This window comes from Notolepis coatsorum (genome assembly GCF_963971535.1).
Source record: "Notolepis coatsorum genome assembly, chromosome: 7".
Classification (NCBI taxonomy): Eukaryota; Metazoa; Chordata; class Actinopteri; order Aulopiformes; family Paralepididae; genus Notolepis; species Notolepis coatsorum.
The window spans coordinates 106,845,371-106,857,497 of record NC_140171.1 but is presented as its reverse complement, the minus strand read 5'-3'; the positions used below and the strand labels follow the sequence as shown (position 1 = coordinate 106,857,497).

Below are 12,127 nucleotides of genomic sequence, written 5' to 3'. Positions count from 1 at the left end.
ACAAACGTCTTTCTCTGGTCTGCATCCCCTTATTATTGTGTGTATTGAGCTGTACTGTATTGTACCCATTCTGAAATCTGTTAAATAAAGTATTCATTCAACCAAACCACAAAAACAAAACAACTGGATGAATGAAAACTTTATTTAACAGATTGCAGAATGTGTACAATACAGTACAGCTCAATACACACAATAATAAGGGGATGCAGACCAGAGAAAGACGTTTGTCTTGTTTACATCAGGGTCCCCCATTTTCAATTCATATTGACATACACAACATAGAATAGATAGAATAGAAATACTTTTATTATCCCGTGGGAAATTTGACACTGCAAATCGCTCAACATTTAAACATTTAGACAGGACAGGTCACGAATTAGAATAATAACACAAATCAATCAAGTTGCCTAGGATAAGAGTAGAGTAAAATAGAATAAAAATGAAATAAAATATACAGAAATAAATACAGTAAAAACATACATGACATAGTACTGTTCTGTTACCCAGAGATCATAACAGAACATATTATATATATATGATGGGGATGAGACTGTACATTAGGAGGAGGGGGGGGGGGGGTTGGACATTTACGGTGGCCAGTTTCGAATTGCAGCCTCCCGTAGGTGCTCTTTTTTTTTTTTTTACTTTATTTTTTAGCGTTTATCGCTATTCTGGTCAAGCATGACCGACAGTTGTAGGGTGAAACGGGAGAGAGAGCAGGGGGAGACATTCGGCAAATGACGGCGAGTCCGGGAATCGAACTCGGAGTCAACCAGATCCGTGACGCAGCACGGAGTCCCGCGACACAGCGCGGTAACATGGTGTGCTACTGGAGCACCCCCCGTAGGTGCTCTTTAAGAGCGGTTTTGAATGTGGGCAGGGGTAAAGTGGGTTTTAGGAGTGAGGTTAAGCAGTAGTCTGACCAGTTTGTTTTGTGATGTTTGTAATCTTGTTTTTAGTGCCTTTGAGGTGCTTTGGTACCATGAGGTGCAGGCATAGTCGTAGTACCCTTGAATGAGTGTACTGAGAGTACCCATGATTTTTGCCATTTTGTTATCGTGAAATTGGTATTAAATTTAATTCTGAGTGGCATTAAAAAGTCTTAAAAAGCCTTAAATCTGACTGGGCTAAACCTGCAGATACCCTGTGTGTTGCTCAATTTCCATTAAACACCCTTGAAACCGCCCCTTTCTCTTCTCGTGTATTCAGCAATTGGGCTGTGCTCCAGACTCCAGTTCTCACAAAAAGTAAATAGTAAAATACAGTATGAAGGTTAGTATTCTATGTTAATATGTATACAGTATATATATTATATACTAATTTACTGATTACATTGCTGGCAAGTCTTGCCACTAACAATGAGGAATAGTGACGTTACGCAAGCGATGCTGTTGAATAGAGGAGTTAGAAACAGAGTGTGGGAAACAGTATTTCTTCCACCAGCGGTTGTGGAAATATTTGAGTTGGCTGCTATATTTGCTCTACTGGTGTTTGCTGGTGAGAGAGATACCGCTAGCTGGAGGCCCTGTCCCTGTCTCTAACCGAGTTCAAATGCAAAGGTAATTCCTTAACGCTCTGGGATCCTCTGGTCCATTTTTGGAAATCCCTGAACATGAACTTGCATTGGTTTGTGATAGATTATTAGTTACTGGGTTAACAACTAGGGCTTTCCAATGATATAAAATAAGTATGATTATCATCATCATTTTTATTATTATGGTTCATATGTACGTAGTTACACTTGAACTTGTTGAAATTAAACTTGGAAGATAAACATTTATTTTCAAGCACTTTCCTTGCTTATTTCAGATGTATGTGTAATGAATGGAATGTAGACAATCTTGTTGGCAATATAGAACAGCTGACGGATTAGAAATAGCATCTATTGTTCAAAAGTTATGAATTAATTAATTAAACTAGATTAGATCAAAAAAAATATATATATATATATATATTTTCTTTACATATTGTGATGGTAATTATAAAACTTTCATGTGTGTGTTAAAAATGTTCTTCAAACTTACCCCATTCTCTTCATAGAGCCTTGTCTTCCTCCATACTCTATGCCGCTCTAGAAGCATCTTTCCTGGCTAGAAAAGTAGCATGGCTCTCCCTGGCCCTTCCTGGCTCTCAGCTGTATGTTGTTAGCCAACGCTAGCATGGGAGCTAGCATCCAGCAGCAGGCATTGTCGTCATTTCTAGGTTGATAAAATGAAATATGTTATATACGAATATGACCCACTAATGAATACACTAAATACAGCAATGTGGCTATTTGAAAACACTGCATTTGCGAAATAAATACGTCAATTGTGTTCACGGAGAAATGTATTCTTTGACTGAACGCTCTGGGAAAATCTACCAAAAAACTCGCCCCGGCGTCAAGGGGGCCATTTATATAGTTTCTCTAAGACCTGCGGACTAATACTTGCTGTGATGGTGGTGATGGGTCTTCCAAATATGGTGTCAGAAAATGGTGTCCTTCCGCCAAAAACTGGCCAAACAGGACCTGACTGCCCGGCGTCTACCATGTTATCGCACCTGCGATATCAGCGACTCGGAACCAAAGGGAATCTGTACTATGGAACCTAACCCAACAATCAAGTTCAGCTCAAGTTAAAGGAACACGCCAACATTTTGGGAAATTAGCTTATCGTCTTCTCCAGAGAGAGACAAGAACATAGATACCAGTTTCGACAATAAGCTAATTTCCCAAAATGTTGGCGTGTTCCTTTGAACAACAAACACTGGGGAATGTTACTGATTAATTGAATGGATGTAACATAAGTTGATGGTGTGCGAGTGGGTCAGTGCTGTGGCCTGTGGGTAGTTGTATCAGTGCTAATGAGAGTGCAATACAAAAGAGCCAACTCGATCTAACTATGCAGTTTCGGTGGAGGGAGTTTTGTCGTTTTTGCATAGCCTGCAAAAGACATTTTACTGTAATTATTAGAATGATTCTGTCACTTTCAGGCACTGAACCAAATGTCAGCCTAGAATATGTTTGATAACAAAATGACGGGCCCTGACTTTGAAAACGAGAGCAGTGAAATAGTAGCTTTTCAGGAAGCTTTCTAGATTCAAACGGTGTTCCAGGGATCCACGTTTCCTCCGAGGACAGATTGTCTGTTCAGTTGTGAAAATATACCTTCGAAATTATTCACTTCTCTGACTCTCACAAAACTACATATAGTGCACCTTTTAAAAAGGACAGAGAGAGGAACAAACTTGTGGAGAAAGAGAGGTGTGACTGTGCTTGAATGTGTTTGTGAAATTCCATGTGTTTCAGTCATAATTCCATTGCTTGAGATCCAAGCACAGGAAGACTACGCCTTTTCAACTGGAGGTTAAATACAAATTGATTAACACGTTAACAACGAGCAGAAATACCCTACCTATCAAGATTCAAGATGATTTATTGTCATGTGCACAGTTAAACAGACAGTTAGCCTTACAATGAAAAACTTATTTTGCTAGTCCGCCCTACACAACATCACACAGATCACACGATCACACAATAGAATGAACAACTTAAATACAAGCGAATGCTAAATGCTAAAAATAAGGATATCTTAAGAATAAATGGTAGAAGATGCATACAAGACACGGGTGAGTAACATTGCATGTTCCGTTCACAGTGTAGGATCAAGTAGTTTACAAATGTAAATATATGGAGGTGACAATGGGTCACAGCAGCAATGTATATCAATAAATTGTATATATATACGTATATATATCAATAAATCAACCGAGGTAATGGACCGTAAAAAGTTTCAATAATCCATGAATACATTTGTATCTAAATAGTACAGTCAGACATTCCAACCTGCAGTGAAGATGGACATAATTCAAGTTCAAGTACTACCATGCACTCGTCCTACTATACTAATATGTCTTATGTCTATGCACTCAACACTGCAACACCCAAGTTTCAGCATTGTTTGATGATCATTGTTACTCAGCTGAAAGAGTTGTACCCTTCCTGCTGACTTGTCGTACAGAACTTGTAAGTCGCTTTGGATAAAAGCGTCAGCTAAATGACGAAATGTAAATGTGAGTTTCAAGTTTGCTTTTATTTGTCACATATAAAGTACATAAAATGTATAAAGTATGTAAAATTTTACATAAAATGTAAAATGTAAATGTACATTACAGTGAAATGCTTGGTTCTGTATGAGGTAATATACAGTATCCTATCTAATGAGCCTGGGTGTCAAAACAATGCGTGTGATATATCGCATGACCTTCAACACCACTATCTTCCATATTTACCAATTTCCCCTTAGGAGGTCATAGAATGCGCTGAGGGGGTTTAACCCCCGTGTGAGTGGGGCCACCTGGGACCAGGTATATAAGGAGGTGCATGACTCCCTGAGGTCAGAGCGTCCTGGTTTCTCCCAGTCTACTTGGGCCTAAAGGTTCTCTGTACGCCTTCAAGATGAACTTCCTGGTCGTGCTGTCCTGCCTCAGTCTGGCGCTGATCACGGCTGAGGCTCAGAAGCCCAAACCCTGCGGTGAGTAGAAGAACATTAGAAGATGACTTTATTGTGAATGTACACAAGGTAATTGAAATGTGTTTTTTCATATATCCCTCCTAGTTACACATGCACACAGTCCTCATATCCCTCCTAGTTACACATACACACAGTCCTCATATCCCTCCTACTTACACATACACACAGTCCTCATCCCTCCTAGTTACACATACACACAGTCCTCATATCCCTCCTAGTTACACATACACAGTCATCATATCCCTCCTAGTTACACACACACATTCATCACATCCCTCCTAGTTACACACACACACACACGTGCACTACAGCAATCAATCAGTAGTAAGATTTGTGCCGGTAACCGGGAATAGACTGTACACAGGGTTGGGTAGTAACAGATTACATGAAACTGGATCACAGTTGTTACAAAGATATTCTAACTGTAATCTGTAACCGTTACTGAGGGAAAACACAGTAATTAGATTACAGGTGCTTTTGAAAATGTAGTAATTACTTGTTGCATTACTTGTTTAAAAGAGGACAATGCATTCTGATGGTGATATTAAGTACACAAAGTATCATTATACACTACTAATAATGGTGATGATGTTTGTAGAAGATGTGTTATGGATTACAATTTTAAACAGGTAATCGGGAATCTAACTAAATCAAACTAACCATGTCAACCCTTATTGTGCGGTGTCAGAAGGTAGAACTTGATAGTAATTTTAGTAAAATTATATGTTTAAATTGCCTAGAGAAAGTTGGCTTTTTGTTTATTTCCTGCCAATACGCCAGAAATGTTAGATTTGGTAAAAAGAATATACAGGTGCATCTCAATAAATTAGAATGAGGAAATATATTGATTGATTGAAAATTGTATTAACAGATTGCAGAATGGGTACAATACAGTACAGCTCAACAATTACACACAATTGTTAAGGGGATGCAGACCAGAGAAAGACTTTCATCTTGTTTACATCAGGGTCCCCCATTTTCAATCCATCATAATATATTGGTTGCCTCCATGCCACGCCACATTGATTCATGCAAAAGGAGCCCCGACCAAGTATTGAGTGCATATACTTTTCGTTAGAACGACATTTCTGTAATATATATATTTGTATTGGTCTTATGTAATGTTCACATTTATTCAGATATAGAATTTGGGGTTTTCATAAGCTGTAAGCCATAATCATCTAAATCTAAAGAAATAAAGGCTTGAAATATTTCACTCTGTGTAATAAATCTATATAATATATGAATTTTACTTTTTGAATTTAATTACTGAAATAAACTTTTCCTCCGTATTCTAATTTATTGAGATGCACCTGACACCTCTATATTGGCAACGTATGGACAATAGTTTGACAGCGACATTAGACTAACTCCTTTTTCAACCGTGTATTGTGTTGTACTAATGTCTTCCTCTCACACTCTTGACCACAGTGGTGCCACCTCTGATGACTGGAGACTTCTCATTGGTGAGTTTGGTCCTAACCAGGCATAACCTGGTGCAAACGTTTCCAAATACATTTCATTGTGCAGTTTCCTTACATTCTCTCTCTCTCTCTCTCTCTCTATCTCTCTCTCTCTCTCTCTCTCTCTCTCTCTCTCTCTCTCTCTCTCTCTGTTTGTCTCTATCTCTGTTTGTCTCTATCTCTGTTTGTTTCTATCTCTGTTTGTTTCTGTCTCTCTCTCTCTCTGTTTCTGTCTCTGTCTGTCTCTCTCTCTCTTTCAGTCTTCGGTGGCAGGGGAGGGAGCCCTCATGTCTACAGGAAAGATAAGCTATGACAGCTTTGGCAGCAGGATTCGTGTCAGAAACTTCGGAATGGCAGGCAATAAAACCATTGCTACCGACATACTGTACCTGTTCAATCAGGTACTGTGCTGTGAAATGGACGTTTGGCTTACAATAACTGTTAGTGGATTACCATTACTATTAAAGGTGCTTTAAGTGTTAAATACCTCTACATTCTGACAGCCATCACTGATATAGAGTGTTTGGTCAGTAACATGGGTCTCCCAGTCCCTCCACTCTGCAGAAAACATAAAAATGTTCAGCAGCCCTAGATACTTTCACTTATTTCAAGAAATCTTGCCACGCCAAATATGCTTACTGCACTAAGAGATTGCTTAAAACTAGTTTTTAGTTCTTATTTTAGAAAATGTTTGCAGTGTGGAGTTCTCTCTTCTGATTGGATGAAGTGGGAACAGGTTACCAGAACATGTATTTTGTGTTTACTGTAGAGCAGAGGGACTGAGAGACCAGACGATCTATATCAGTGATGGCTGTTGGAATCTAGAGCTATTATTTTAACATTATTAAAAAATAAATACCACTTACTTTTATGCGAGTTGGGTATAAAATAGTGGACCATAAACTCTGCAAGTTCAAATTCCTCCTCCCAACAGTCTGTGTTCATAAAGCACATACCACACACCATTACACGAACAACAGCATAGCGTATGAGTAATTAAAGGGGAACTTCACCAAAAAACAATGCTGATTTATTTTGCACATAATCTCACACGCATCCAAAAACTTTAAAAAGTTTTGCACACATTCATTTAGTTTGACAGTTATTGAGAGTAAATGAGTTTGAATATGGTGATGTCGTCGGAGGAATTGAAACCCCTGATATGTGCAGTATTTCAACTGACTGAATTCTTTATCAGTGCTCGTCGGTAGGTACAATCGGTAGTAGAATCTGAAATTGATGAATCTACATTTTTGTTTGCTACATTATGCTATCTCTCTATCTCTATCTCTATCTCTACAGAAAGTGTATTACGAGATCGACTGGTTAAGATTCTCCTGCCAGAAGAAGAGCCTGGATGCAGCTTTCATCCCGATGCAAGTCCCTGCTGATGCTCTCCTGATGGGCCAGGTCGTCATGGGCAGCTCCTCCGGCTTCGGGATGGGCGTGATGGTCAACACCTGGTATGGAATGAACCCTGAGGGAATGAATGGTGAGAATATACTGTGATTTTTGGCGAATACAAATTAGTTTTATTGTGTTATGGTCAAATTTGACTTGTTTTTCCAGATACGATTATGTAAAAAGTACCTCAGAAACACCTATTCACACACAACTAAATAGATTGTCACCATTTTTGTAAATTCTGAAGTGATATCTGTGGTGTTGAACCCAGCAGAGACTATTATAGCTGTTGCATCATTTAAAAGTTGTGGGTTGCTCTATTTGGTAATTTGGTGTAACACACACACACTACCCCACCAATCCAGCCACAGGAACACAACATTTCTCAGAATATTGATACATTTTGACAAAATATGTACTTGAATGTTAACACACACACACACACACACACACACACACACACACACACACACACACACACACACACACACACACACACACACACACACACACACACACACACACAAAATGTAAACAAGTATATTGTAAGATGAAAGAAAATTCATATTGTAATGACCAGAAAAACAACATTTAAAACAATGTTTACATGGATATGCATGCATAATAAGTTACCTAGTTATTGGTTATTGGGTTAACCCTTCACTACCACACTACAGAAGGTTAACCCTTTCACTACCACACTACAGAAGGTTAACCCTTTCACTACCACACCACAGGGTTAATGCTTTCACTACCACACATTTACATTTACATTTAGTCATTTAGCTGACGCTTTTATCCAAAGACACTTACATGTGTTTTAGATGTAATTCAGGATGTGTGGTCCCGAGAGGTAGGTACTGTATTTGAATACTGATGTTGAAATTAATATCAGAACGATTAGGAGACAATCTATAATTCAATAAGATCGTTGCATATTAGAATGGATCGATCCAGTTAGTAGAATAACAATGACACAAAGTGTTAAAAAAAATTATAAAAAGAAGGAGAGTGATGAGAGTGAAGAGGAAAGAGGAGAAGAGAGCGAGAACAAGTGTACATTCGTTTATATCTCTCACAGACAAAGAAGGTCATATTACATTGATACATATTCAAACATGTAAATCGTGATAGTAACGTCACGTTTATGCGTACGTGATATTTAGACTTATTCCATATAAGTACAACTCGGTAGAGCACTCTGCTTGGTACATACATCATAGTGTTTACATTAACTCAGTAGAGAACTCTGCTTGGTACATACATCTTAGAGCATTTACATTAACTCAGTAGAGCACTCTGCTTGGTACATACTGTACATCATAGAGTGTTTACATTAACTCAGTAGAGCACTCTGCTTGGTACATACATCATAGAGCGTTTACATTAACTCAGTAGAGCACTCTGCTTGGTACATACATCATAGAGCGTTTACATTAACTGTCACAAGGAGGCTGCAACAGGCACAGACTGACTTAGGCTAAATTCCATTTAAGGCCTTGTTTGACTGTGGACACGATGTACAGAATTGTATCAAAATATGATGTGTTAACCCTTTCACTACCACACTACAGAAGGTTAACCCTTTCACTGCCACACTACAAGGGGTTAACCCTTTCACTAGCACACTACAGAAGGTTAACCCTTTCACTACCAAACTACAAAGGGTTAACCCTTTCACTACCACTACAGAAGGTTAACCCTTTCACTACCACACTACAGAAGGGTTAACCCTTCACTACCACAATACAGAAGGTTACCTTTCACTACCACACTACAGAAGGTTAACCCTTTCACTACCACACTACACAGGGTTAATGCTTTCACTACCACACATTTACATTTACATTTAGCTGACGCTTTTATCCAAAGTGACTTACAAGTTATGTACGACAAGTCATCAGGAAGGGCACAACTCTATCAGCTGAGTAACAATGTTCATCAAAGTGTTGAGTGCTACAGTGTAGGTTAGTATATTAGGACAAGTGCATGACATTAAGGTTAGTTAGGGTTAGACACTACAGAAGGTTAATCTAATTTCTCCTCGCTATAGTCACTGTTTCTCTTACCAAGTTGTCTCATGTGTGTCGTGTCTCTGCTGTGCAGGCATGTATATGACTGTCTTCACTGATACGGGCTGCATCCCTCTGACCTTCATGTCCTCCTCTGCAGAGTCTGGATGGAGCACCCTCAGGTTAGTGGCGACAACAATGATTAGTGACTGAAGTGGCTTCAATTAAGTTCTCAGATCATCACACTCCTATAACTTTGGTTCTGGCAGAGACAAAGTGCTCTTTATCAAGAGAATTTTCTGGTTATAATTTAGAAGAAAACTTCTATTATTTACCCAGAAACGTATTTTTTTCTGCTGCCAGGACATTGTAGCATTTTGCAAGTAGCCTCCTGTATTGATTCCTATAGACCACTTCCGGTATTTTCAGCTCATGGGAGAGCGTGGGGGGATAAAATGAATGAATGTTGATGAGAGCCTTGACGTAAGTGGTTGTAGCTACGGCTGTGGGGGTGCTGGAGACATGATCCAATAAAAATACATGATTTTCTGTTTTTGAGAAATGGTCAAACTTATCCAAATATGCTATTTTTATGGAGAACAGTGCAGCTGCAACAGATAGCACTTTAGTGATCCTTTTCTGTATTTAAAAAAATAAAATGATTTTCAGTTTTTGAGAAATGGTCACACTTGTCCAAATATGCTATTTTTATGGAAAAGTGTGCAGCTGCAACAGATAGCACGTTAGTGATAATTTTCTGTAATTTTATTTAAAGAAATATGCTATTTGATTTACTACTACATGTCAACAGTATTAAGCCATTTAGACCTGAAACACCTGTTAATAATGCATTATATAGCCTGCATATACACACAAATGTGTTTCCCGGTTTCTTAAATAAACATTATTTTGAAAGCAAGCACTTTTGTCATCATTGTAGCAAAAAAGACGGGACCGGAAAAGTCTTTATCGTATGTAGGGGTGCCCTGGAATATTTGATTGAACACAGGGGTGCCTTGGCAGCAGAAAGGTTGAGAACCCCTGGTATAGACTAAACTCAAACCATAGTATAGACTAAACCCACACCATAGTATAGGCTAAGCTCAAACCATAGTATAGACTAAACTCGGGCAGCAATACAGACTAAACGCAGATCACAGTACAGACTAACCTCATACCATAGAGTCTAGACTAAACTCAGACTGCAGTACAAACTAAATGCATACCACAGTACAGACTAAACTCATATCATAGACTAAACGCAGACCGCAGTACAGACCAAACTCAGACTGCTGGCAAAGCATATATTATGTGTATAGTCAGCGTCACCGAAAACCAAACTCTCCCTTCCATTCCAGCACCTTCAACTGGACGCTGGGCTACTCGCAGCCCATGGACTTCATCCCTCCTTTCTTCTGTGCCAAGTCTCAGCTGGAGGAGACGGAGAAAGCCGACACCTTCTTCACTGCCCTGGAGTCTCTGGCCCGGCGGGCCAAGCAGCAGCAGCAGCAGTAACAAGCCTCAGTGATCAACAGACGATCCAAAGTAGATTCGGGGTGTGGGTGGTTTTGCTACAACTGTATTTTATTTATTGAACTATCAGAAGTAATAATTACATTAATCATGGGTGGTCCATGGATCACAGGCATTGAATGATGGAATAGGCAGACAGCATGCAGGTTAGCAGAGAGGGAAAATAGCTCTGAAGCTCTCCCAACTTTACATTCTCATATACTCGTCTGGCTACAGGCGTCCTTGTCCAATACGAGACATCTGTGCATTTTCTCATATGATCTGGTTTGGACAGGGTCCTCATGGATGTATAGAGTAACAAGTAACACGTTATAAGGAAAATGCAAAGGTGACTGACCTACTGACTTACTAAAAACACCAAAATAATGTCCCCGGTACGGTAATTATCAACTAAACCCAACGTCAACTGAGCATTCTCAAGCCTGAAGATATTCCCACAGGGGTTATATACGGTATGTGATTATGATGTACGGATGTTATGAGTTTGAACTAGATGCCACTGTCCCTCTCTGTTATCCTTTTCAACTCAATAAAATAGAAACCACCGACTGTCAGTTGTTTTGTGTCGCTTGTTTGTCAGATTGAAACTGATGCATCCAGACTGAGTGGGGGAGATGGGCTATGCTGTAAGTCATCAATATGTGGGTAGTACTTCAAAGCAAAGTATTGACTCCTGCAGCAGATGAAAACAGCCTCGGCTCTCACAGCCTGATCTCTGCCAACGACGAAAGGGCCTACCTGGAAGAGGTAGAGAACCTGTCACAGTGGTGTCAGGAAAACTGCCTCTCCCTGAACGTCAGCAAAACAAAAGAGATGATTGTGGACTTCAGGAGGTCGGGGGTCAAGGACTACAGCCCCCTCAGCATCGACGGGGCACCAGTTGAGAGAGTGAACAGTTTCAAGTACCTCGGAGCCCACATATCCGAGGACTTGACATGGACCACACACATTGACAGTGTTGTGAAGAAGGCACGACAACGCCTCTACTTCCTCAGGCGCCTAAGGAAGTTCCAAGTCAGTCAGAAGATCCTTAGGAACTTCTACTCATGTACAATAGAGAGCATCCTGACCGGCAACATCACCTCCTGGTTTGGGAATAGCACTGCACAAGACCGTAGCAGACTACAAAGAGTGACACGTTCAGCCGAACGCACAATTAGAGGGGGGCTTCCCACCCTCCAGAACATTTACAACAAGCGGT

General features: G+C 39.7%; 1 protein-coding gene across 1 annotated transcript; it reads left to right on the top strand.

Moving 5' to 3' along the window:
• Nucleotides 1-4,438: 4,438 nt before the first annotated feature.
• Nucleotides 4,439-10,908, top strand: LOC311231716 (ependymin-like; the record flags this gene model as incomplete). Its single annotated transcript, XM_084318342.1, has 6 exons — nt 4,439-4,514; nt 5,946-5,980; nt 6,238-6,378; nt 7,280-7,469; nt 9,488-9,575; nt 10,752-10,908. 6 exons carry the CDS (start codon nt 4,439-4,441, stop codon nt 10,906-10,908), a joined length of 687 nt encoding a protein of 228 aa, XP_084174468.1.
• Nucleotides 10,909-12,127: the final 1,219 nt, after the last annotated feature.